Source organism: Physeter macrocephalus, chromosome 19 (assembly GCF_002837175.3).
Source record: "Physeter macrocephalus isolate SW-GA chromosome 19, ASM283717v5, whole genome shotgun sequence".
Taxonomy (NCBI): domain Eukaryota; kingdom Metazoa; phylum Chordata; class Mammalia; order Artiodactyla; family Physeteridae; genus Physeter; species Physeter macrocephalus.
Window position 1 is genome coordinate 37570679 of NC_041232.1, and position 25431 is coordinate 37596109.

The 25431-nt window shown below is 44.6% G+C and overlaps 1 protein-coding gene across 2 annotated transcripts in view; it reads right to left on the reverse strand.

Annotated features, from left to right (window-relative positions):
* Window positions 1–25230, reverse strand: part of NPC1 (NPC intracellular cholesterol transporter 1) — a 47442-nt gene extending 22212 nt beyond the window's left edge. Inside the window, exons 1-8 of one of the 2 annotated variants that reach the window (XM_007127207.3) lie at window positions 25061–25230; window positions 14326–14448; window positions 13294–13400; window positions 11185–11360; window positions 3798–3965; window positions 2976–3225; window positions 1134–1207; window positions 209–579 (exon numbers count right to left, since the gene is read on the reverse strand). In XM_007127207.3, coding sequence (XP_007127269.2) covers window positions 209–579; window positions 1134–1207; window positions 2976–3225; window positions 3798–3965; window positions 11185–11360; window positions 13294–13400; window positions 14326–14448; window positions 25061–25117 — 1326 coding nt within the window. In that variant the 5' untranslated portion in view covers window positions 25118–25230. Of the gene's footprint in view, window positions 1–208; window positions 580–1133; window positions 1208–2975; window positions 3226–3797; window positions 3966–11184; window positions 11361–13293; window positions 13401–14325; window positions 14558–25060 lie in introns of both variants that reach the window. The other variant, XM_028480547.2, reaches the window with a different exon arrangement.
* Window positions 25231–25431: the final 201 nt, after the last annotated feature.

Genomic DNA, 25431 nt, shown 5'->3' on the forward strand with positions numbered 1-25431 from the left:
AAATACCAAAGCGGTCTACAGTAAATTTTTCATTAAATTCAACAGCTATCACTTTTTTGAAAAGTAAGTGAAAAGCACCTTTACTTTTATCATTAAGGTTCACAAGATAAACCACCACACTCAGCCCCAAACCCACATCAAGTAAACTGGTCAAAAGCTGACAAAGTGCCATGTCCCCCGGAATTGATTTCTGCAAAGAGCAGATTACCTGGTGCAAGATGTCTATGGCAAGTGGAGGCCCAAAGGGAATGTCGGCTCCAGAGGGGTAGGGCTGGTACATGTGCGGCTGGGTGAGGGGGGCTTGGATGATGAGCTGCTCGGTGCGGAAGAAAGGTCCGAAGTGCGTGTCGAAGTACTCCTTCTCCCGGCGTGCCTGGCTGCCGGGCGCAGACCAGAGGTCCACCGGGTCTGTCGTGACCTGCACAAACACCAGGCCCGAAGAACAGGTGGCGATGAAGGCCACGGAGAAGAACACGATGCAGCCGGGGTGTCGGACGCAGAACGAGCCCCACTGTGTGAAGAGCCGCTGTAGACGGGCTTCGAAGGCGGCACCCAGAGAGTCACAGCAGGACGGCCCCCCTGGAAGAGCGGGAGAGGAAGAGAGGGTGGAGGTTAAGAGCCAAGCCATTCCTGAAAGTCGGAACAGGGAGAGCATCAGCTACCACTGCCCATAGCGGGACTCGTGCCCACACAGGACACACCGGGACGGGCACAGGACGATACCCTGCCCCCCCCCCACCCAGCTACCTGTCTGCTCTGGAAGCGGCCCTGCTCACCTGCCCACACCTATCCCCACGCCTCGGAAAAGCAAAGTGCTCTCAGCACTCTGTCCAGAGCAGTTCCCTCCAACCTTTCCTGCTACCCCGGCTCTCAGCCCGCCACGCTGGCACCTCCACAGCCCTCATCCCAGGCCAGGATCATTCTACTACTATTATTAACTGCGTGGTTCTGATCTGCCACCCTGACCAGGTTGTTAGTGCCACAAAGGCAAGGACCCTGTCTCCATCACAGCCGTGTCCTCAGCACGAGCTCAGGGCCTCTCCCGGAACAGGCATATAAACGTTTGTTAAGGAAATGAACACTCTCGTGCCAACATGGTCCCAACCCTTTTAGTTAAGTACCAACGTGCCTACCTTTGTCACTGGCATTTACAGAGAAAGCAATATTGCCATCAATGGGGGTGTACTCGGAGACAAAATACCGTTTTCTGGAAAATAAAAGCATGCAAGTTGTGTTCGTGGACCTCAGCACAGTGAGGCTGTTCTTCTGACATTCCCACATGAGTTTTCCCATTGAAAGCTCACTTCCTCATCCTGTTTGCTTCCTCCCTAATTGGTGCCTGCCCTCCCTTAAGTTCTCTTGCTCTGGGTCTCTCTGCCCATCAGTCTCAGGGGAAAATTTATGAGGGTATTAAAAAAAATTAATAAAGGATAATTTCACCTTGTAGCCCTCATTTACATTTAAAAGTTTTAGGTTCTTTAAAAACACAGTAAACACTATATTGCAGGAGCAATGAGCACATCTAGTGCCTAGATCTTGGTTTCTAAACACCATTCTCCAATGAAAGGAACCAGGACTCCTTGCAGAAGAGGATGCTTCTAGGGCTGGAGCAGGGAAACTAAGAGAACATCTTGTGATTCCAGAAAATAAGAACAAGCCTGAGAATTGGGGGGAGTGGGGGGTGGGGCATGCTTAAAAAAACATAGGAGCCAACAGAAGATGCTCCCAGTGGTCAAAACTGGGAAAATTTGAGCAATAAGATAAATGATGATACTGAACAGAGACCACAGAATTTCTTTTAAAAGTCCATGATGTAAACATAACTGAATAAATAAATAAGTAGAGGAGAAGGGATAACTCTGTACAGAGTAAGCCCAGTTAGTAAGTGGAGAAGGAACGAGGGAAATACAAAGTCACCAGCAGGCAAACACCACAGGAAATAAGTGTCGAAGACAAGATCCACGGATGGATGCTAAAATCAGTGGGCGACAGTTTGAGGAGAAACAACGTATTAACATAGTCTCAACACACCTCCTCTGAGATATTTATCAACTCCAAAGGGAGAAATAGTAACTTCACTATTACTGTAGTGGAGAAACCCAGCAGACACCTTCCTAACCAAGCGATCGAGGCAAACCTCACCAGTGATGAGACATATTGACATCATAAGCCCTTGATATGATATATTGAGAAAGACATGCCACTTCTGTGATATTGTCAGAAACACCTAACCTCAACCTAATCATGAGAAAATATCAGATAAAGCCAAACTGGGGCACATTTTACAAAATAACTGACCAGCACTCATCAAAAGTGTCAAGGCCATAAGAGAAAAGGAAAGATGAGAAACTGTCATGGATTGGAGGAGATGAATAAAACAAAAAGTGAACGTGACATGGGATCCTGAAACAGAAAAAGGGTGTTAGAGAAAAAACTGGTGAAACTTGAAAAAAGACTGTGGTTTAGCCAACAACAGTATACCAATGTTATTTTCATGGTTTTTATTAAATTATATCCCACGGGTGATGTGCATTGTAACACTAGAGGAAGCCGGTAGAAGATATAAATAAACTCTACTATTTTTGTACACTTTGGGTGAGTCTAAAATTATTTCAAAATAAAAAGTTTTAAAAAAACGTGTTGTCCTAAGTCAAGACGCAGATATCTAAAAGGACTACGGTATTGCATTTGAAAGGATTTGTATCAGATTTGGCTCATGAGACTTTCTGTTAAAGAATGGCTGCTTTAAATCACATGCCATTTTGAATAAATCAATGAAACTGACTTCAAATGTTTCAACAGCTAAATAGGCTTTTGATTATTGACTAGTTGCAGGACATAAGCAATTCATAGAATGGTATTCATGCAGATATTGTTTCCTATTCTAATGAACCAAAGTCTACCGAGCAAAAGCTAGAAGTGCCACTTGGGTACTTTTGCTCTTCTTGTCCTGGAGGAAAAACGAAACGGATTACCTGTAGCACCACACGGCGAAGAATGCACCAAAAAACACGAGCAGGAATCCCATGTAGGTGCTCCACATGATGACGTACATGGCGTCCAGACCCAGGATTCTCCAGGGAACAGGAGGGGCTGGGGGCTGGGGCTTGGGACCACAGACGATCGAGCAGTCCTGGCAGCTGCAGGGCCCCGTGACCTCATCCACGGACTCGTCACAGCCCTTGGTGGCATTGTTCATGGGCTCCATCCCATGGGCTGGAAGATCTGTGGGAAAGATTGTGTTGAGTGAGAATCTCCATTAAAAAAAAAAGTAAACACTAAAAGGCTTGTATTAAATTATATTTAAACCCAATGATAAGCACACTGAAAGAAGTAACACAAATGGAAGAATAAAAAGGACTGGAGGTTTCTGGGTGATCAAGTTATGTTTTGCTGCTTAGTCCTGTAAAATTTTAAGTTAACCTCAATAACTCTGGGCATAGGGTTTGTCACCGAGATCCAAGTCCATCACATTCCACGGTAAACCTTCAATCAAGTTTTATCTCCACTGAGGAGCTAGTCTAACGCTATGGCAGAGCTTTTGAAAAAAATTTTTTTTAAAAAACAGCTTATTCCTTCAGCTCTGTAGCAACACCTGAAGGCAATTCTTCTATCTCCACTCCCATGCCCAGCCCCTAACCAACCAGGGGCAGGATAAATGCTCTAGTTACCTCTCTCGCTGGAGGAAACTCTAGGACCTAGTGATCTGAATTTATCTTCCTACTTCAGGTTAAGGTTCCCGGGCTTTAAAAAAATCCTAAGTACGATACACCAAACGTGGAGGTCTTCATCCCCACCTGAAAAGATGGGTGTGATGGTGAAAGGCGCCTGGCCGTTGTTCTTGTTGAACATGTACTCAATCCAGTTGGTGGCGTTGCAGGCTTCGGCCTCCTTGCCGCACAGCAGTCCCAGGGCTTTCTCGTTGCTCGAGGGGGCCTCCACGTCCCTGCAGGCATTGTACATGGCTGGCAGGGGAGTAAGGGAAAAGACTGAAGCCGCGCTGCTTTAATTCACCAGATGAGATCTTACCCGGAGGCCTCTCACGTGTGACCTTGGAAATTCAGACACACTGCAGGCGGGAGCGCGCGCTCGGGCTGGGACTCGGGACAGTAAACACTAAGGGCGGGAATGGAGGTCACCTCTGAAACCAGCTTGTCACCCTACAAGTAACATCAGGCCAGATTCCAAGCAACTTAAAAGTCAAAGACAGGAAAGGCTTACGTCATCCCAGTATCACCCCCAGTGCATGCAACAGCATACTGAAGGCCGAGCAAGGAGAAGCTAAGGACCTCAGTGCCTCTTCAGCCAGCAAAGCTGGTTCCAGGAAACTGTACAGCTGGAGAATGATGGCACTTCCAGGGTAAAAACTGGTTTCAGGACAGACTTCACATGTGAATGACCCTAATACCACTCTCTTTTCGGGTTTTATTTTAGTATGCATAAAGACAACACACGAAATAAGAATGTCAATGACATTTTGCACATAAGGAAGCAGTGGTAATGGGTCCTATCTTAATATCTTAATATCCTATCTTAATATTCAGGTTCCCAGGACCTTCTTCCCCTAAACTTTAAGGAGATACTTATAAATTCATTGTGTTTTACCCTCACTCTTGAAAGACAATTTAGCTAGAGTGATAGTACCTTCTTTAGAACTATGATAATTCCATTGCCTTCAGGCCTCTATCATTGCTGGTTAGAAAATCTCCAATTGTCATTCTTTTGAAGTGATTTCTATCTTTTCTCTACTTGCTTTGAAGTGATTTCTATCTTTTCTCTACTTGATATTTGTCTTTGGAATTTTATAGTTTTTATGAGCTATATTTAAGTATGGATTCCTTTTTAAAATAGCTTTATTGAGATAATTCACATACCATACAATTCACCAATCTAAAGTTAAAATTTAATGGCTTTCAGCATATTCATAGATATGTGCAATCACCACCACAGTCCATTTTAAAACTTTCATCACCTTAAAAAAAGAAACCTGGTATCTTTAACTAATGCTCCCTTATCTCCCCATCCCCTCAAGCCCTAAGCAACCATTCATCTACTTTTGTCTCTATAGATTTGCCTATTTTGGACATTTCATATAAATGTAATCATATAATATATAGTCTTTTGACTGGCTTCTACCACTTAGCATGATGTTTTCAAGGTCCATCCATGTTGCAGCATGGATCCATATTTCATTCCTTTTTATGGTCAAATAATATTGCATCGTATGGATGTACCACATTTTGTTTATCTGTGTATCAGTTGATGGATATCTTCGCTGTTTCCACCTATTATGAACACATGTTTTCATTTCTCTTGTGAGTGGAACTGCTGGGTCATATGGTAACTCTATATTTAATTGTTTCAGGAACTGCCAGACTGTTTTCCAAAGTGACTGCACCATTTTACATCCCCACCAGCAGTGTATGAAGGTTCTAATTTCTCTACATTCCCGCCAACATTTGTTATCTTTTTGATTCTAGCCACCCTAGTGGGTGTGAAGCGGTACCTCATTGTGGTTTTGATTTGCATTTCCTTGATGACTAACGTTCTCAAGCACCTTTGCATGAGCTTATTGACCATTTGTATAACATCTTGGAGAAATGTTTACTCAGATCCTTTGCCCATTTTTAAATTGGGTTATCTACTTACTGAGTTGTTAGAAGTCTTTGTATATTCTAGATACAAATCCTTTATTAAATACATGATTTGCAAATATTGTTTTCGCCTCTTTTTGATGGTGTTCTTCGAAGCACAAGTTTTTTATTTTGATCAAGCCCAAGGTATCTATTTCTTCCTTTTGTTTGCTCATGTTTTTGCTGTCATATCTAAGAATTCATTGCCAAATCTGAGGTCATGAAGATTTATCCTGATGTTTTTTTCTTTTTTTTTTAAATTTTTAATCCTGATGTTTTCTTCTAAGAGTTTTCTAGTTTTAGCTCTTACATTTCGGCCTTTGATCCATTTTAAGTTTTTAAATGCAATTTTTAAAGGTTACACTCCATTTACAGTTATTGCAAAATATTGGCTATATTCCTCATGTTGTACAGTACATCTTTGAGTCTATCTTATACCCAAAATTTTGTATCTCCCACTCCCCCAGGTTTACATGCTGCCGCCCCCGCCCCTGCGCCACTGGTAACCACTAGTTTGTTCTCTATATCTGAGTCTCCTTCTTTTTTGTTATATTCACTAGTTTGTTGTATTTTTTAGATCCCACATATATGTGAGATCATAGAGTATTTAATTTTGTCTGTCTGACTTATTTCACTTAGCATAATGCGTCCATCCATGTTGCTGCAAACATTTTAATTTTTGTATATGGTGTGAGGTAAGGGTACAACTTTGTTCTTTTGCATGTGGCTATCCAGTTGTCCAAGACCACTTGTTGCAGACTATTCTTTCCCCCATTGAATGGTCTTGACACCCTTGTCAAAACTCAGATGACCATAGATGTATGGGATTATTGTCAATTCTGCCTCATTTCTTTGTATGTTTATCCTCATACCAGTACCATACCATCTTGATTTCCACTGGTTGGTAGTAAATTTTGAAACTGGGAAGTGTGATTCCTCCTATTTTGTTCTTTTTTAGGATTGTTTTGTTAGGATTCTGGGTCCCCTGTAACTTCATGTGAATTTTAAAATCAGCCTGTCTATTTCTACAAAGAAGTCAGTTGGGATTCTGATAGGGATTGCACTGGCTCTGTAGATCAATTTGGGGAGTACTGCCATCTTATAACAATATTAAGTCTTTGATCCATGAACACAAGATGCCTTTCCATTTAAAAAGATCCTTTTTAATTTCTTTTAATAATGTTTTTTAGCTTTTAGAATATGTTTCACTTTTGTTAAATTTATTCCTAAGTATTTTATTCTTTTTGATACTATTGTAAATGGATTTTTTTTTTAATTTCACTTTCAGATTGTCCATTTCAAGTGTATAGAAATACAACTGATTTATATATACATTCTCTCTCTTTTTTGGCGGGGGGCACGCCATGCAGTATGTGGGATCTTAGTTCTGCGACCAGGGATGAAACCCACGCCCCCTGCAGTAGAAACAAGGAGTCTTAACCACTGGACTGCCAGGTAAGCCCCTATTCTATTTCTTCTTAATTTATCTGGTTTAAGGATTCATTTTCTTTTCCTAAGTCTGAAGATTCATCTCTCATCCATTCTGGAAAATCCCCAGCCATTATCCTTTTGCTTACTGTCTCTCCCCAGCTCTCTTACCCCCATATGTCACTTTTAATGATTTCCAGAACTTTATATCTCTATGCTGTTTTCTGAGTAATCCCCGCATATCTTCCAGCTAACCATTTGGTTTTCAGGTTTTAATTTTATCAAATATTTCAAGGATACGGAAAATATGGAGAATATGATTCTCACGCACTTGCCACCCACCTCTACCAATCTTACTATTTTACAACATTTACCTCAACATTAACAAAAACACATTACAGATATAGCTGAAGCTCCCTCACTATCCCTTCCTACGGGCATTCCCCCTTCCCCAAGGTAATCACAATCCTGAGTTTGATGTTTATTTTTCCCATGCACGTTTGTGTACTTTTATGATATATTATATCCATAAATATGTAGTACCGTTTAATATAAACATACTACATATGTTCTGTTACTTTCAGTCAATATTTTTAAGTGTCATTCACGTGACAGACACAATCCTAATTCATCCATTTTAACATAACAGACTATGACTATGCTCCAGTATACTGATCTGTTCTCCTCTTAATTAGCATTTAGTGTCTCCAATGTTTTTTTAAAATGGCTTTTATTTTTTAGAGCAGTTTTAGGTTCACAGTAAAACTGAGCAGAGAGCACAGAGGGTTCCCATATAACCACTGCCTCTACACAAGCACAACCTCCCCACTATCAGCAGCACCAGAGTTGTGCATCTGTTACAAATGATGAATCTACATTGACATCATATTCACCCAAAGTCCACAGTTTACGTTACCGCTGACTCTAGGTACTGTACATTCTTTAGGGTTTTGGCAAACATATAATGACACACATCCACCATTATAGTATCAACTATTAGTTTTACTGCCCTAATAATCCCTGGGCTCCACCTATTCGTCTCTCCCTGTCCCCAACCCCTGGCAACCACTGATCTTTTTACGGTCTCCATAGTTTTGGCTTTTCCAGTGTCAGAGAGTTGGAATCACACAGTATATAGTCTTTTCAGGTTGGCTTCTTTCACTTAGTAACATGCATTTAAGGTTCCTCCATGTCTCTCCATGGCTTGATAGCTTGTTTCTTTTCAGTGCTGAATAATATTCTGTTGTCTGGACGTACCACGGTTTCTCCATTCACCTACTGAAAGACATTATTGGTTGCTTCCAAGTTTGGCAGTTATGCATAAAGCTGCTACAAACATCCACGTATGGGTTTTTATGTGGATATGCATTTTCAACTCTTTTGGGTGAAAACCAAGGAGTATGATTACTAGAATGTGTGGTAAGAATGTTTTTCAGTATACATATAACTGATTCACTTTGCTATACAGCAGAAACTAACACAACACTGTAAAGCAATTACACTCCAATAAAGATGTTAAAAAAAGAATATTTTTCATCTTCTAAGCAGTTGCCAAATTGTCTTCCAAAGTGGCTGTACCATTTTGCATTCCCAGCAGCAATGAATGAGAGTTCCCGTGGCTCCACATCCTCGCTAGCATTTGGGGGTGTCAGGGTTTTGGATTTTGGCCATTCTAATAGGTGTGTAGTGGTATCTCGTTGTTTTTTGTTTTTTTTGTGGCTGCATTGGGTCTTCGTTGCTGTGTGCAGGCTTTCTCTTGTTGCGGCGAACGGGGGCTACTCTTCATTGCAGTGCACAGGCTTCTCTTGTTGCAGAGCACGGGCTCTAGGCGCACGAGCTTCAGTAGTTGCAGCACGTGGCTCAGCAGCTGCAGCACACGGGCCCTAGAGCACGTGGGTTTCAGCAGTTGTGGCACACAGGCTCTAGAGCACAGGCTCGGTGATTGTGACGCATGGGCTTAGTTGCCCCAAGGCATGTGGGATCTTCCCGGACCAGGGATTGAACCCGTGTCCCCTGCATTGGCAGGCAGATTCTTAACCACTGTGCCACCAGGGAAGTCCCTCGTTGTTGTTTTAATTTAGAATTCCCTCATGACATATGATGTTGAACATCTTTTCATATGCTTATCTGCTATTCATGTATCTTCTTTGGTAAGGTGTCTGTTCAGGTCTTTTGTCCACTTTTCAATCAGGTTGTTCACTTCCTTATCATTGAGTTTTAAGAATTCTTCATATATTTTGGGTAACAGTCCTTTATGAGATTATGTCTTTTGCAAATATTTTCTCCCTGTCTGTGCTTGTCTTCTCATTCTCGATGTCTCCAATTTTTCATGATCACAGAAATGCTACAATGAACGTTTTTATATGGTTCTCCCTCCTTACATGCATTAAGAGTTTCTCTAAGGTAGGCACCTCTAAGTGGAATTTCTGTGGTGAGGGTATATTTATCTTCAAGTTTACCAGGTATTGTAAAACTATTTTTCAAATGGTTTTCAAACACTCACACCAAATTACAGTTACCATTGGAGTAGTATATTAGTATTCCTCTGCCTCTACATCCTCACCAATATTTCAAATTGACCAATTTTTAAATCTGTGCCAATCTGATATGTGAAATGGGAGCTCACTGTTTTAATCTGCATTTCACTGATTGCTACAGATGCTAATTATCTGTATTTATAAATCCTTTCACTTCTGGTTTCTGCTTTTCCTCTCTTGTCTAGAATCCTTTCTTGACATTCTATATTTACTTCTAAAAATTTCCAAGATTAGGATTTTTACTTTGTTAATCAAAAATAAAAATTAGATGAATAATTAATTTCTCACTCCATTTATCAACTAGCCCACTCTTTCCCTTAATGATTTGTAACAACACACCTGTTATATATCAACTGTCCACATGGATGGTTCTGTTTCTACACAGAATGATCTCTCTTCATCCTGTCAGGCTGTCTTTTACGTCACATCTTTTGGTAGATTTATTCCAAGGTACCCTACTTTTTGTTGCTTTTGTGAATGGGATCTTTTTTCTAGTAAGTTTTTTTGTTATGTTTTTAACTGATCATTATAATTAAATTTATATGTTGCTCTTATAGTCAACAACTTTGATGAATTATTTTCTTATTTTATTTATTGTTTTTAGGCACATTCTTTATTCAGCTGCATCTAATCTTCTTTTAATCCACTTAAATGACTATTTCTTTTTTTTTTTTTTAATTTTTGGCTGCATTGGGTCATCATTGCAGCACACGGGCTTTTCTCTAGTTGTGGTGAGCGGGGGCTACTCTTCATTGCAGTGCGTGGGCTTCTCCTTGCAGTGGCTTCTCTTGTTGTGGAGCACAGGCTCTAGGCACGCAGGCTTCAGTAACTGTGGCACGCAGCTCTAGAGCACAGGCCCAGTAGTTGTGGTGCACGGGCTGAGTTGCTCCGTGGCATGAGGGATCTTCCCAGACCAGGGCTCGAACCCGTGTCCCCTGCACTGGCAGGCAGATTAACCACTGCCTGCCTGTTATATATCTTAACCACTGCGCCACCAGGGAAGCCCTATAGTTCTACTTCTAATCTGTTCATTCTTTTTCCTTAGTGTCCTATTCTTTTAGAATTCTTTCATTTCAGTCATTTTCAACAAACACGACATGGTCTTTTTCAGATTGTTCTATGATTTCTAGTTGCTGGGGTACCCTTTCTCCTATTTGTTACACCTGCTTACTTTCCCTTCTCGTGATCTGTTTCTTCAGAGTCAAAAATCTCTCCTCTGCCAACTAGTTCTACCTTCCACCCCATCTCCTCAGTCTTGCAGTAATTCATGAAGTTATGCCTTTCATGTCCACTAGAACCAAAGTTCCAATGGTTTTTAAAATGTATAGAAATAAGCTTGCACATACTAAAAATTTCCATGTGGGAACTTACACTTAGGAAGGGGTTAAAGCAAATACTTTAAGGAGATTGTATAAAAGGTTGTAGCTCAAGTCCCAGGATACAAGCAAAGCAACAACTCACATTTCAAGGCCAATGGAAGTAAAAACTGTCATGTTCACAGAGTTGACAGGACAACAAAAAGGGACAATTTGATCCACTGTCCTGATACCAAATATAAAAGAGGAATAATTTAAAAGTTTACCTACCATTGGCAAAACTCTCTCCAACATAGCATTGTAATTCTTTTACATTTGTTTTTGTCTGGTTTGTAACAGGATCAACATAATCTTCCGTTGCTGTAACATTCAGAAACTGACTTTGTCGAGGGCTACATGTCAGCTCACAAAACAGGTTCATTAGGTTATAAAAACAGGATGGACATCTAAAAGGAAAAGTAATCTACTCTGTATGATTTCACAGATAATAGGGCCAGCAAAAAGATGATTTAAAATAGACAAAGAATGTTTAAAATTTATTGTAAAATGGCAAATGGATTACCATGAGGACATATTAAACCCAGCAATTCCAAACCTAAAACCTCATGTTAAAATAAAGACACCTCTCTAGAAACTGCCCTAATTACTACATTTGTGCTACCCAGATGTAATTTCAAAAAGAGACAAATGCTCTCTGAATTCTGCACTTTATAATTCAGACATGTTTTCTCTGTCTTGAAGTTAGAAGGACTTAGAAGCATCATGGTGACAATTCTGACTGAGAAGAAAAAAGGGAAAAAATGAGATTTACACATTAGTTTTCATCTTATAACCTACTGAAGGGCTCTCTTCCGATCCCCAGATAATCCTAGGCTCTCTCTAAACACAAGAGGATTTCCCCGTGACATGAGAAGATAAAGAGAACAGCAGTGGTGTCCTCTGGCTGCATGCATTTCAGAAGCACCCGGGTTTTCGTAAGAACCACAACTGTCTGCTGTCTTCCAGGTTCAAAGTTTAAGCTTCTAATGTTGGCTAGATATGTGGCAAAAGACCTCTCTCTCCTCTTTGGTTCATCATTATCTGCAAAAGCTATTGCTTCATCAGACCTGCATTCTTGCAACAAGACCAATCAAGACTGCTTTCTATTCTGAACCCATCCAGACGACCACACGCGACACAGAACAAGGAAGGTGTGGTCCCAGCCTTCAAAGCCTCTGGCCTAGTGAAGGAGCAGACACCCACAATGACTTGCTTTCAGGAGTTCCGTGCTTTACTGTGACAAACAGGAACGACAATTACACCATTCAAACAGAATTCGCTCCTGGGGTGCAATTCCCATAAATTACAAACCTCTTTCTATGTTACTCCATTTAATCTCTACAATCATCAGTTTGGACAGCTGCATAGTATTCCATACTAGCATCTCACTGTTTGCGATTATAAATAAAGCTTTGCTACCTCTGACAACACGGGGAAAACTTGGTTAGCTTTTGATGTTTACGCCCTAATACTTCACGTAGAGCAGGTGCTAAATAAATGTATTTTGGCTAACTGACAGCTCCAATCTGGCTACAGCAACATCCACTAGGCTTCCTTCCGCAAGATAAGCTGGCCTGATTAGAGTCTCAACTTTTTGACCTATTATATTGTTTGTTGTCCTCAGAGAACAATTTATAGATGGTTTTCTACTCTATATTGCCGATTGAAAATCTGAGAAGAAGCAAGGCTTCCCAGTGGACACCGCCTTGTGCCCTGTCACCTGCAATGACACCTGCACAGAGAAGCACATGTCCTTCCCATCCGCCTTTATCAGGGTGCTCAATGTGCTGTTCTAAAGACCACCACCAGTTCGTTCTTCTGCACATTCTAGAACTGCTGGGTAAACTTAGAGAACGTGTATTATGAAGCCCTTTTCACTGCCCCGGTCACACAGAACACACTGGATGGCAAACTAATTTTGACAAAACCAGCTGACTCTGCCAAAACAAGCTTTGAGCAGTTACCAAAGGCTGGCTCTACCGAGGCCTGGGTCACCATAGGAAGAGAGAACCACGCACAAAGCAGGGGAGGGAGGCAATGCAGAGGACTGCACAGAGGAGGGTCTCAGGTCAGAGAAATGGGCAGGAACCCCTCTCCTCCCCACAGTGCGAAGGGGCTCAAGTCTGAAAGGACCCAGACCCCAGTGCAGGTCCCCTTTGGGATGAAGACATCTCAGAGGAAAACCAAGTAGCAACTCTGAATGTAAAGAGAGAACTGAGTCTGATAATTATTACTTTATCAGAAGTTACTGTTTATTTCTGAGAAGTCATAAGATAGCATTCTTAAAACAAGAACTAACTTTTAAATTCATTTTTCCTGCATGCCTGGCGGTCAACCCACCTGGACAGAAACTGCAGAGGCAGCTGCAGCTTGTCTTTCAGTGTCCGAAGCTGCTGAACATCACAGCAAAGACTGACGTTGCCGAAGAAGAACCCTGGACAGAGTTCCTTTTGGGTGAGAAAGCACGGACATCAGAGGAGCACAGTTGAATAAGGACAAGCATTCCTCAAATGTAAGACCATTTTATTCATATCGCCCTTTTTAGGTACACAAGGGTGAGACACCTATATGCAAAGTGCTTGCAGAATTCTTTTAAAAGGCTATCAGATTTACTGTTTATAACTAGGGAGTCACAAAAGTAGAGGCAGTAGAGGCATTTTAATTTTTTTTTTTCTAATTGGGAAGCTCACTTTCCTCCCTTGACAATCATTTTACCTCTTTTTAGGTTATCTGGTTAAGTTTAACCAGCATGCTATTTACTCTTTCCATCAGTCACTCCAGGGAATGTCGAATGCCTTTAATAATTCTGATGAAAGGAGTAAGTCCAGGTGACCCACTACCATGTCGACTGCAGCCTCTAAGACCAGTCTTTCCACCTGGATTTTTTCCAGTTCTTTTCTAATATCCCTGTGTATCAGGGATGGTGAAAGAGACAACAGGAAACAGATTCCTGGTAGCAGCCAAAGTTCACAGGCTCTTGGTGGAAACCGGAGGAATCACTAAAGTGAACAGAGGACAAGGGAGTCACAGCCACTTAGCAGCCTCATCCACTCAAGTCCTGAAATCTAGGAACAAAAAGAGTTAACTTTGAGTGTACTTTGAAGAAGCTGCTAAAGCAACATCTGAGGTACCAAGATCAGTCCCTAAGTAGTAACCTGATAATGGGAAACTTTATGAGCAAGGTATAGTCAGCCTCCCAAAATTACGCCTCTGGAGTTATGTTATCTTCTTTGTGCTACAGATAAGAGTTTGGGATAAGAAAATCCCATTCACTTCATCTCTATCCCCACCCCACGATAATATTTAAGGTATAATTGCAGAGGACCTCTGATTAGCATTTTGTGTTCCCAACGCCCAAGACAACTAACTCACCTGCACCAGGTCATAGCCATCCTCTGGCAATGGCTTTGGCAGCCCAGAATATCTGCAATTGTACCTCTTATCTCCAGATGCAATTCCACACTCTCCATACCAAACACAGGACTGTGAAAATACCTACAAAAGTCAACCCAAAACTTGCTTCATTAGGGCCACAGGGATAACACAAAGTTCAACAGCAAAGGGCATCCACTCAAGCCCCATTCACAGAAGATTCCAAGGTTACCTGCAAAGCCAAGTAACAGCAGGAGGCACTGGTTAGTTTAACATTTTGACAAATATTAATTAAAACAGACCAAAATGGACTTGTCAAGTCAGTCAGCGAAGGAGGTAATAGAAATTCCTTATTTACATGATTTCTACTTCCTGCTAGATTATTTATGAATAAGAGGAAGCCACAGTTCTACATAAGAGTCACTAACAATCAGTGTAGAAGAAAGCAAGATAGTATGTGAGTCTGTGATTACTAAGGCTCTATTTCTGCACATCTGTATAAGGAACTGTGTCAGGTCTAAATAATGAAAGATCATTTGCGTACCTGTTAAGGTTAATTAATATCAGCACACCATGAGTAATGTGAAGAAAAGACCGTAAGGAGGAGGAGCAAGAATGAATACCTTGTCCTTGAGATTTAAGTAAAAGGCAAGAAATGTGCTCACTTTAAGGAAAATCACCTCAGAATCTTAAAAATATAAAACCTCTTGTGTAAAGATTTCTCAAGAGCCACTCCTATTCCCCACGTGAGAGTCACACGGCAGTGGGGTTGGGGGGAGGAGGGCACCATGTGACTCATCCCAACAGCAAGGCCACCGAGCTCCACCAAGCTGGCCAGGGTCACGGCCGGCGTGACCTTGCAATTAGCTATCATGTAGGGAAACAGGGACTGTGGAGAAGCAACCATGGATCCCAAGGTACCTGGTGGAAAAGCCATTTAAAAACAATCAGCATAGAAGCAAGAGAGTGAATTCTCTCCAGGGGCGGTGGCACATGGGCCGCACACCGCAAGGAGTTAAGCTGGGCTGTGTTGGTCGCCGGCATCAAGACACAAATCCCACAACAGGCCCTGAAAACATGAAAGGAAAAACAGGCAGGAGGTTGAGGGGTGTTGAGGGGAAATCTAAGGGCCCAAATGACTTGTCTCTGAATTCATTCTTCAGATATTTTAAAACAGAAATTATGACTTACCATACCTTGTTGCATTAAAAGTCATATGTTTAGGCCACAAGGAAGGGAAATTATACAAATGAGGAAGCAACAAGCATTTAACAACGCCATATCCCAAACCTTTGGCAAGAAGTTGCAAAATTCCACCATTTCTATATAAAAAGACTCAGAATTATGTCCATAAACCTCGCGAATCTAGAGAAAGTACTGCTCTTTCCAAAACTCTGGGTTTCCCACTAAAAGGTCATTATCCATCTACTGAAGTTTGAAAAGGCAAATAAACTAAGGAGGGATGACAACTGGTGATACTGACCCGTAATTTACATACAAGGGACCCCTCCCTTAGACTCCCCCTCGCAGAATTCTCAACAGACCAACAGGACAGGCAGGTCCCGGCCAGGGGGCACTCTGGCGAGTCACCCACAGGAGTGGCAGGAATCTAGTCATAAAACCGCAACTCCGGCATGACTAACAGGACGGGCATCCCGAGTCTAAGTTCCCCTTCCTCAGCACTTAGCACTCTATGGGAAAATAAAGATAACCCACTGCTCTTTGGTCCCTATTTACAAGATCATCCTTTATAATCTACACCATTTGTTTCAAAGCAAAGTTGTTTCCACCGACCAAGTAGAAGAGATGGGGTGAGGGGGTAGGGAGGAAGGGCTGAGGGTTGAGCTTGAGGGGCGGGAGATCAGGAGTCCTGGGTTCCTCAATAAATGTTGAGCCCGGCTGCACCTGGAGTTCCCACCTGTGAACTGCACTCATAACCCCGCTTACGTTACAGTTCTGGTGTGAACACTGAATGCGGGAATAGAGGAGGAAGTGCTTAGGAAGCTAGAAAGCACTACCACTCAAACGTAAGGAATTATTCTTAATGTCTTCCAACTATCTGGGACCTCACCAAAGAGGATCCAAAGACCTGAAGAAAATAAACTGCTCGTGGTTTCTCTGGGGCCAGGAAAAACCTGGGCTTGAGTCACTGCTCTCAGGTTTGCTTTCCCAAGTCACCTACCTAAAGAAGCATGAACCGGAGGGGCCCAAAGGTACTCACAGGCCACTCGCTGTGTGCCAGGCACTGTTTTAACTGTTCTTACGTATTAACCCAATGAATCCTTACAACAAATGCACGAGGGAAGTTTTTTTTTTTGGCCACACCGCACAGCATGCGTGATCCTAGTTCCCCAGCCAGGGATGGAACCCGCACCCCCTGCAGTGGAAGCGCAGAGTCTTAACCACTGGACCGCCAGGGAAGTCCTGGGAGGTGCTATTATGCCCAATTTACAGATGAGCAAACAGAGGCAGAGAGGCTAAATAACTTGTCCAAAAGCAGCAGAGCCAGGATTCAAACCAGATCATTCTAGTTCCAGAAACAGACTCTCAATAAGATATAATAACCCTATAATTAAGGTCCTCCCTCAAGGGGGTCCATCACCCATCCCTTGTGCAGGCCTGTGCACCTGTACACTCACTCACACGGCTCCACAGGTGGGGAGGCCTCTTCCCCACCTCGAGTCTCTCTCCCTGCCTCCCCTCGGCTCACCTACAGCTGAAACCCAAGCATCTCCTTCAACCGCAGGCCTGGCTGGTGCCGAGCCCCGCTGGGGACCTCCACCACCTGGCCTCCTCCTCATCCACGTGTTCAACCTCATCTCTGTGTTGGTCCCTTCACCTGCTCCTGCCCATGAAGGCTGCTCCATTTCACCACCCCGCTCAGTCAGACCACCCCCAACTCCTCTCCAGCTGCACCTCCAACCACCTGCTGCACAGCCCAGGTGCTCAAAAGGAAACCAGTCTTTCCTCCATCGCCAGGCCCTCTTCATCAGGGGCTCAGGCCCAGGTACCTTTCCCACCAACCTCCCGGGAAGCCTCGCCGGTGCAGCCTCCCTCACCCCTTCCCTCCCGACCCCCTCCCTGCGAGCCCACAAGCCATCCTCTGTCCACCTCATCACCTCCCACCACGTGGTCTGTTCCCATGGGAGTACACCACGCCCACGGCGCCCAGGCACTGGATAAGGATGCCCCTGTCACCTCAATCCCGCAGCAGATCTGTGAGGCTGGCACTAAAATAACACCATTTCACATATGAGGAGACTGAGGGTTACACAGGTAAAGTGACCCATCTGAGGCCACATCTGAGAACGGCAGAGCCAGACCCTACCCAAGGCCTGGCTGGTTTGGAAGCTGGAGCTCTTACTCCTTATGCTGCAAGAGGGTCACTCCTCAGCGGACCACTGACTAGGCCGAGCTCATCTATGCAGCCCGTCAAGAACCTAGCTGACATCCGAACAACTGGGGTCTCCAGGCTCCAAAGCACCACGGCACAGCGGTCGGACTTTATCAACGAAGACAACGGCTCACCTCAAGATCCCTGGAAGATTTCCTGGAATGTCAGGGCAGCACAAGCCGACACCAAGACCAAGGGCACGCCGAGCAAGCAAGGGCTCAGGTACAGGCCACGTACTTGCTTTCTCAGGGAAGCAAGGTGTCTGGGTGAAAGCTGCCTTCACTCTGATGCAAGAACAACTGGTGCTGACTTCACACCAATGATACTCACCTGGGGATGGACATATCCTGCCCGATACTGAAATAAACCCACCAAGGCTGGAGGTCTGCCAGAGCCCAAAGGGCACCAGACTGCATGTGAGCTCAGCTCCAGAGATGGACGGTGGTGGTAGTTGCACAACATGTGATGTACCTAATGTCCCTGAACGGTACTTTAACTTAAAACAGTCGATTTTATGTGTATTTTATCACAAAACATGAGCTCGGATGCCCTTCATCATGTAAGAGAAAAGCCCAGTGGCAAGGACTGCAGAGAGCACGTTCTTGGTTATACTGAGATTGAACAGAGAAGGGTGACCGTCAGTTGAAACACCATGGGTCTGAGTGTCATGCGACACAGCTAGAGTCTCTAATAACAGGTGTTGCCAAAGCTCCACTTGGGGTCGGGCGGGGGGGACAAGTCCAAAGAATGATAATTCTTCACAGTTCATCTCATGGGCACCGACCAGTCTTACAGAGCTATTCATGACCACAAGAACTGTCTTATTTAAGCATTTAAACATTTGACCGATTCCTAAAATGTTAAATGAGTGTAGATTTTATTTTCCTTAATTACAGAGCACCCACCCATCACAAATATTCAAACGTTACAGGTGTATATGAGATAACACTGGAAGCTCCCCCTTTACCTCTCCACTGCCACCCCATTCCTCAGATTTAACCAATGCTAACTTATTAGATCTAGGTCTTCCGGGCTTTCAATTCCCTCCCACAGGCAAACCTGTAGAGATGTATCCACGCAAACACACAAATGCAGTAACTTGTACACAATCTCTACTACCCTCCGTGACTGGCTGTTGACTCTACCTGAACTGCCTGTAGCTGTATTTATCGGGGTCCCCAAGGCCGGACTCCAGCCCTTGTCTGCTGTCCCTTGTTTTCTCCACACATTTCAGTCCCCCCGCACCCCGCAATCTTGGAACGGCCTCCCTTTTTACAAGCCTCACCCAAGACGCACTGCCTCCACTAAATTTAACTCTGACTCCTATCACCTGGATCTGGTCATGGTGCTCCCCCGTCGGGTGAGCTGATCTGGGGCAGAGGCAGGTTGGCCCCAGGCAGCACCTGGCTGGTGCTCATGGGCATCCGAGTCAGCAGGTGTCCTGCACCCAGAGCTCAGGCGAACCATTTCTCTGTGACTTACATTCCACAAGCTCCCCTGGGGATCCACCAAGACGCAGTGGATAAAGTTTTTCCTTAGAGGGCCAAATATTAAATATGATAGGTTTGTGGGCCCTAAGGTCTCTGTGCTACATACTCAACCTTGTCTGCTGTAGCTCAAAAGTAACCACAGACAATGGGTAAAAGATGGGCGTGGGTGTGTCCCAAGAAAACTATCCACAACTACAGGCTCTAGCCAGGTCATAATTTGCTGGCTCCTGCTCTAAGATCAAGGAGAATTTATGAGAATCACAAAGTTGTGCATGAAGGCAGAGGTTGCAAGAGTATTTTCTTGCCTTTGTCTCGACTGCCCTCTAGGACCACAGAATCCTAAAGGGCAGAGCCCAGGTGTTATACTTCCTTTGAAATTTTCTGTAGTAGCTCATCCAGTGTTCACTGATTCAGAAACTATCAAAACGTACAAGATGAGTTAAAGGAGCTTGACTGGATTATGTAAGAAGTTGCGTTGGCTTTAACCCAGAATTTAGCAGTTACAAGCCTAGGCCATCTCTGCTTTTAAAGGTCAGGCAATATGGTTATTTCACAACATGCTCTAGAGTTTAATTATTGGCTATATGACTGCACAGGGAAGCACCTTTCAATAGTAATAGGAATAGTTCAGGAAAGTTAAAAAAAAAAAAAATGCCTCTTCTGCTACTCTAGCAGCTGCTAAACAGACTCTAATTGGGAGCTCCCTGAAAGCACATCTTATCACATGGAGAAGCCCTGAACATCAGCAACAGAATTCTATACTCCAGGCTGAATCTTAACTCATGTTCAAACGCTTGATGAACATCAACCGAGCGCCAGGCACAAAGTTGAGTGATTTCTCCCTCACTGCCTCGTTTATTTCTCAGACACCCCATGGAGTAGTATCACAGAATTTTACAGGTAAGGAAACTGGAGCTCAGAGAGGATTCTCTGAGGTCACATGGCTCATAAGTGACAAAACCAGTAATGAGAAAGAAGATTTTGAACGCCAAGTTAAGCATTCTCCCTCCTATTCACCCCCACGCCCACCCCGCCAGCTGCTGCACTGTTCAAACTTCAGCTCAGCTTGTACACGGACGTATCCTCAGATTGTGACAATATGCTAGGGATGGGCTGTCCTCTCCACTATCATCCTACACAGGTGTCCCTCTTTCCACACAGCCCTGTTCACCTGCAGGACTAATGACTACCATTTACATACAACTCTAGGCAGCTGTCAAGTCCTGACTCACTTTCTCAGGACCAGTTACTGTCCCCAGCCCCAGGCCTGTCCCTGGCCATCCCACGCAGATGCAGTGCAGGGCCTGGTCCCCTCACCTCTGCTGCTGTCCTGGATGAGTAAAGCTCACGACGGAAGCTGGAGACACACCCAGCTGCAGCTCTGGCGAGGGGTGGAGCTGAGTGGCTGGCCTGGCCAGTCAGGAAAACCCAGGAGGCGGTGGCCCAGAGAATCCTGTCCAGAGATTAAGCTGCCTGCTGTGTCCTTTGGGGTCAGGTATGCAGACCAAACAAATATGACAGGACATTTGGGGTGGAGGCTGGTCTGCTCTGACTTTTATTGACGGAATTCTCTAGAACTCTGTTTTACGGCCAACCTGGGGTAAACGTACCCACGTAACAAAGGATAATTTGTGTGAGCACCAGGCACGCCTTTAGATGGGTATTTTAGATATATTTTTCGAGTCAGATGGGCTCAGGCAACCTTCACTTTACAGATAACCCCTCCAGCTTGCACTTTAACTGACTTGCCCAAGGTCACACTATTAGTTAGTCTTAGACATTTCTGAGCTCCCGCACTCACGAGATTGAAAAATAATCCAAAAGCCACAAGGCTAAATCAAAACCATGAAAGTGGATGGAGGTGTATACTGTCCACATTTTTTTTCCTAAGGAATGTTCACACAACGTGACAATTGAACCAAGGGTCAGACCAGTAGGCTAAATCCACCCCTGATCTATCACGGGCTTTTGGAGAAGCCACACTGGAGCCAGGAACATGCCTTGAATGTCACTGGCCAAGCAGAACATCTGCTAAACACCCATTCAATGGAGCTTGCTAAATATGAATAATCTGGCAGCAATATTCTGAATTTGAATAAAGTAGAGCCCAGAAGTCAGAAGACAGTGGCTCAAGCCCCAGTCTGCCATTTACCAACTATGACCTTGAGACAAACTTCAGCCTTAATATCCACATCTGTAAAACAGGAAAAACAGCATCACACCTATCTTAAGGAGTCTTGGGAGGTTAAAACAAGACCAGAGGTGTCATCGCAATGGAGTACTATGCAAAAATTAGGTAATTCCTTTTTCCTTAGTCTCTTGTAATCCAGGATGCCATTTAAAAATTCTGAGATAATTTACATACCATAAATTCACCGTTGAAGTGTACAGTTTAATGGTTTTTAGTAACAACTGGGTAACTTTCCCCCCATTTTCTCGTTTTCCTTTCATCCGCCTGGTAAGCATTAATTCACCCTCCAACACTCAGCTCAAAAATGGACTCCCAATCACACTCTGTCCCTTTATTAGAGCACACTTTTCTTTGCCTTGTAATTTTTTTATGTATCCACTCTTCCTCCCATCAACTATGAACAAGACAGGGATAGTAACTACTAACTTTTACATAGCACTTTACAGTTTATAGACAGACCACTTTCTGGCTAGGTGATTCTTTCGATCTACTATTGTATCCTACACTGCACTCACTTCACATTTACGAAATTACTGAATGACGGTAATTTGAGCTCCTCTGTGGCCCAATTCTAAAGATTCCCTCTCAAATCCCCCAAGAGCACACTTGTATCAGAGAGAGCAGGAGGTTTTTGGGTCTGTGTGTGTGTGTGTGTGTGTGTGTGTGTGTGTGTTTTAAAGTTTTCCTGCCAAAGCAAATATTCTAAAGACTGAAAATAACAAGCATGTTCCAAGCAAAGGGAAGCCTGTCGGGCCACTGTTGATCTTTGCAATCACCCAGACAACAAATGCAAATCCAATTCTGATCTCTACTAGCCTCTGAATGCCTCACCGATCTTATCCTCTCACCCAAATCCATGAAGGCCCAATGATTTGTTGATTCAGGCCATGCTGGAGATGCTAAAATATAGTTCTTGCCCTCAAGGAGCGTGCAGCATGTTAGTTCAATTCAAACAATATTTCTCTGTCTTTCCACAAGCACCCTGAGAAGCAGGCGAAGTTGTTAACCCCATTTTACAGAGGAGGAGACTGCCTATGCCCAAGATCACTCCTGGTAAGAGGAAGAGTCAAGACCCACACCAGGTCTTTCAACTCCAAGTCTTGTGCCAGGCCATAAACGCTGCTGCTGCTGCAGCAGTTTAAACAAAGATTGAGAACTTCAGAGGGAAGGCATTCTAGTTGGGGGAACAGAATAACAATGTCACAGATGAAGATACTTTTGAACTGGGCCTTGGAAGATGGGCAGGGTTTTGACAGCAAGTGGTTTATTTGGCTGGAGAGCTGGCGCCCTTCACAGATCTGTGGGTGAAAGAGCGGACGACGCACCTGAGATCAGGTTAGAGACGGCCCGCTCCAGGCTTCCGCACAGGTAATGTGTCATCTGTAAAACACCCCTGAAAAGCATTCCTTTTAGGAGGAGTGGAGGGAGGGGAAGGGTTACCCAGGAAAGAGGATTCTTTGTTCTGGGTAATATGACAAACACTGAAGGAATACAAAGACCTATTCAGCAAGGCGTTTTCTTTCTGCCCACTTGCTAATAATAAAAAGCCTCATTTTCCCTTGATTACTTATGTTAGTAAAATAACTGATCACAGCATAATCAAGGAATGGGAGAGACTGGGGAAGATTACCCACATTCGCTCCAATTTCAGAAAGTTATTCTTCAATGCTCTCAGGCTGAAAGATTAACCCATTCCCGATCTCCTCAGGAAAAGCAGTTTTAATGGCTTAATTCCTACCCAGGCCTCATTATGGTGCAAGTCCCTCAAGAAAAAGCTTATAAATATTACAGTCAGGAGGGATGTGTACTACTTCTCAAAACTGCACACATTAGTTGGATGAGCACAAGGTTTAAAAACCACAAAGTTTTAGTAATGTGATTTCATCATCTGTAAAACTTAAAAGTTAAGGAAAGCAAAAATTCCCCACCCCACAAAGCTATTGCAGACTTTATGAAGGACACCTAGTCTGCAATTCCGTGACGGAACTTTACTGGTGCTCAGACTGAACCCAGACGAGCTGCTTATCACTGGTGAGAATTCTAAAAGCGGAAACCCCCATCACATTTCAGGTGTGAGGAAATGCAGGTACCGAAAGCCTCTGCAGACATGAGGGAGCTAATCTCAAAAATACCAACACGAGGGTCTCCAGTTCATATTTGCAAACCTTCTCAAGGCTTCCAGGCGTTTTGCAAGAAACTGGTGACCAACCTCTGACCTATCCCAAAAGTCCTAGGAGGAGAGGCACTCATTTACCATCAGCCCTGGCTGCTACCTTGAGGTAAAAGGATTTCAGAGATAAATTAAAGCTACTTAACCATGTGAAGCCTGCCTGTTAGATCCTAACCTAAAACTCGGGAAATTCAATAGCTGTATTATCAAAGCAAATAACTGCTGCTATTTCTTGAGTTTTTACTACAGTGATGCGGTCTCTCCAAACATCATTATGCATGGAGGGACCTCAGTAATCGTATGAGGTATTGCTTATCTTCAGAAAAAGTTAGGCTTGAAAGAGTAATGAGCCCAAAGCCACAGAGCTAGCAGGCGGTCTACCGGTTGACCCCATTCCAAAGCACCTCCCCGAAACCTGCTTTTCTCTGTCTCCTCTCCCCACCAGGTGTGTGCTCTTCCACAAGCCCACACCCCTGGTGACGCCCACACGCACATACAGGAGGCCCTTCCCGGGTCAGCCACACCTACCCGCCTGCTAAGAACTATGCAGACGTCTCAGGAGAGCTTTTTCTGGTGCAGGAAACCCCTTGATCTGCCTTCCCCTGGGACTCACTGCCCCCTCATCACTGACACACCTATGAGAGTGGGCACGAGAACCTGGGATTCCCATCCGGATGTGGTTTAATCAGCACTAAATCCTTAGACATCCCTCCGGACACCCACAGTTTTAAAGGATAAAACTGTAGACACACAAATAGCAGCGAGGCGCTCATGCCCAGGGCTTCTACCCAACCAGGGGAAAGCCGACCCAGCGAGTTCCAGGCCCCATCCTCTCCACCGCTGGTATTGCGAAATCCAATTAACCCGTGCACCTGTCGGCCTCAGCTTCTAGAGATGTAAAGGGAGTGGGTAAGAGGTAACTTGCACTCTTTAGAAGACCAAGCTGCCTTCTGTAAAGTACTTAGGGCTGTTCCAATTTGGGGCCTGACGGATTGCTAACTTTATCTCCCCTCCCTCCTTCACCTTTAGGGGAGGAGGAGAAGAAATAAAGTGGTCAGATTTTTCTAAACACATTTACAAAGAATTCGCGTGCATATGGCAGAATTAAGGGAAGAAAGGCAGGTTAAATAATATAAACCCTATTTCGTCTCTGCCCATTTTCTTCCTCCTCTCTTCACCCCACACCCTAAATCCAGAAACGAGGTGACCACAGGTGAAAGGAGCTCCAAACAGGTCGAACAAGCAGCCCCCAGTTACCACCGTCTTCCAGATCACAGGGAAAACTGCGTGGCCGGAGAAAGGCACCGGAGAGCTGGTGGGGACCTCCAGGGGCTCCATCGCTATACCAACTTCCCCGAGACCCGCTGGACCCGCGGCTGGTCCTCTCTGGGGCCGTGGGCGCCTGAGCCGCTGCACAGCCCGCCGCCCTCCCCGCCTCGCGGCCTCACCACGTCCCCCACAGCCTGCCCGGGTCGCCGGCGGCCACTCACCTGCGTCGGGCAGAGCAGCAGCAGGAGGAGGCCGAGGGCCGGGCCGCACGCATTCATGCTGCCGTGGCGCCGGGCTGCAGACGTCCGTGAGGGTTGGCTAGCAGGCTCCGCTCGGCGTCCGCGTCTGTCCGGGTCCGGCGCCGGCTGAGGGAGGGAACAAGCGCCAGCTGCGGCTGATTATATGCGCAGGTCAGGAAGGAAGGAGGCGTCGTCGGCTCCTCCCACTTCTGGGTGGGGCCGCTGCCGGCACAGCCTGGACCCTCCCTAGACCTGTCCTGGGGCGGGGCCGGCCCGGGGTGGGGAGCGGGACAGGGACGGGGCTAGTCGGAACCCGACCGCCGGATCCCACAGCGCCCTCCCCAGTCCCAGCT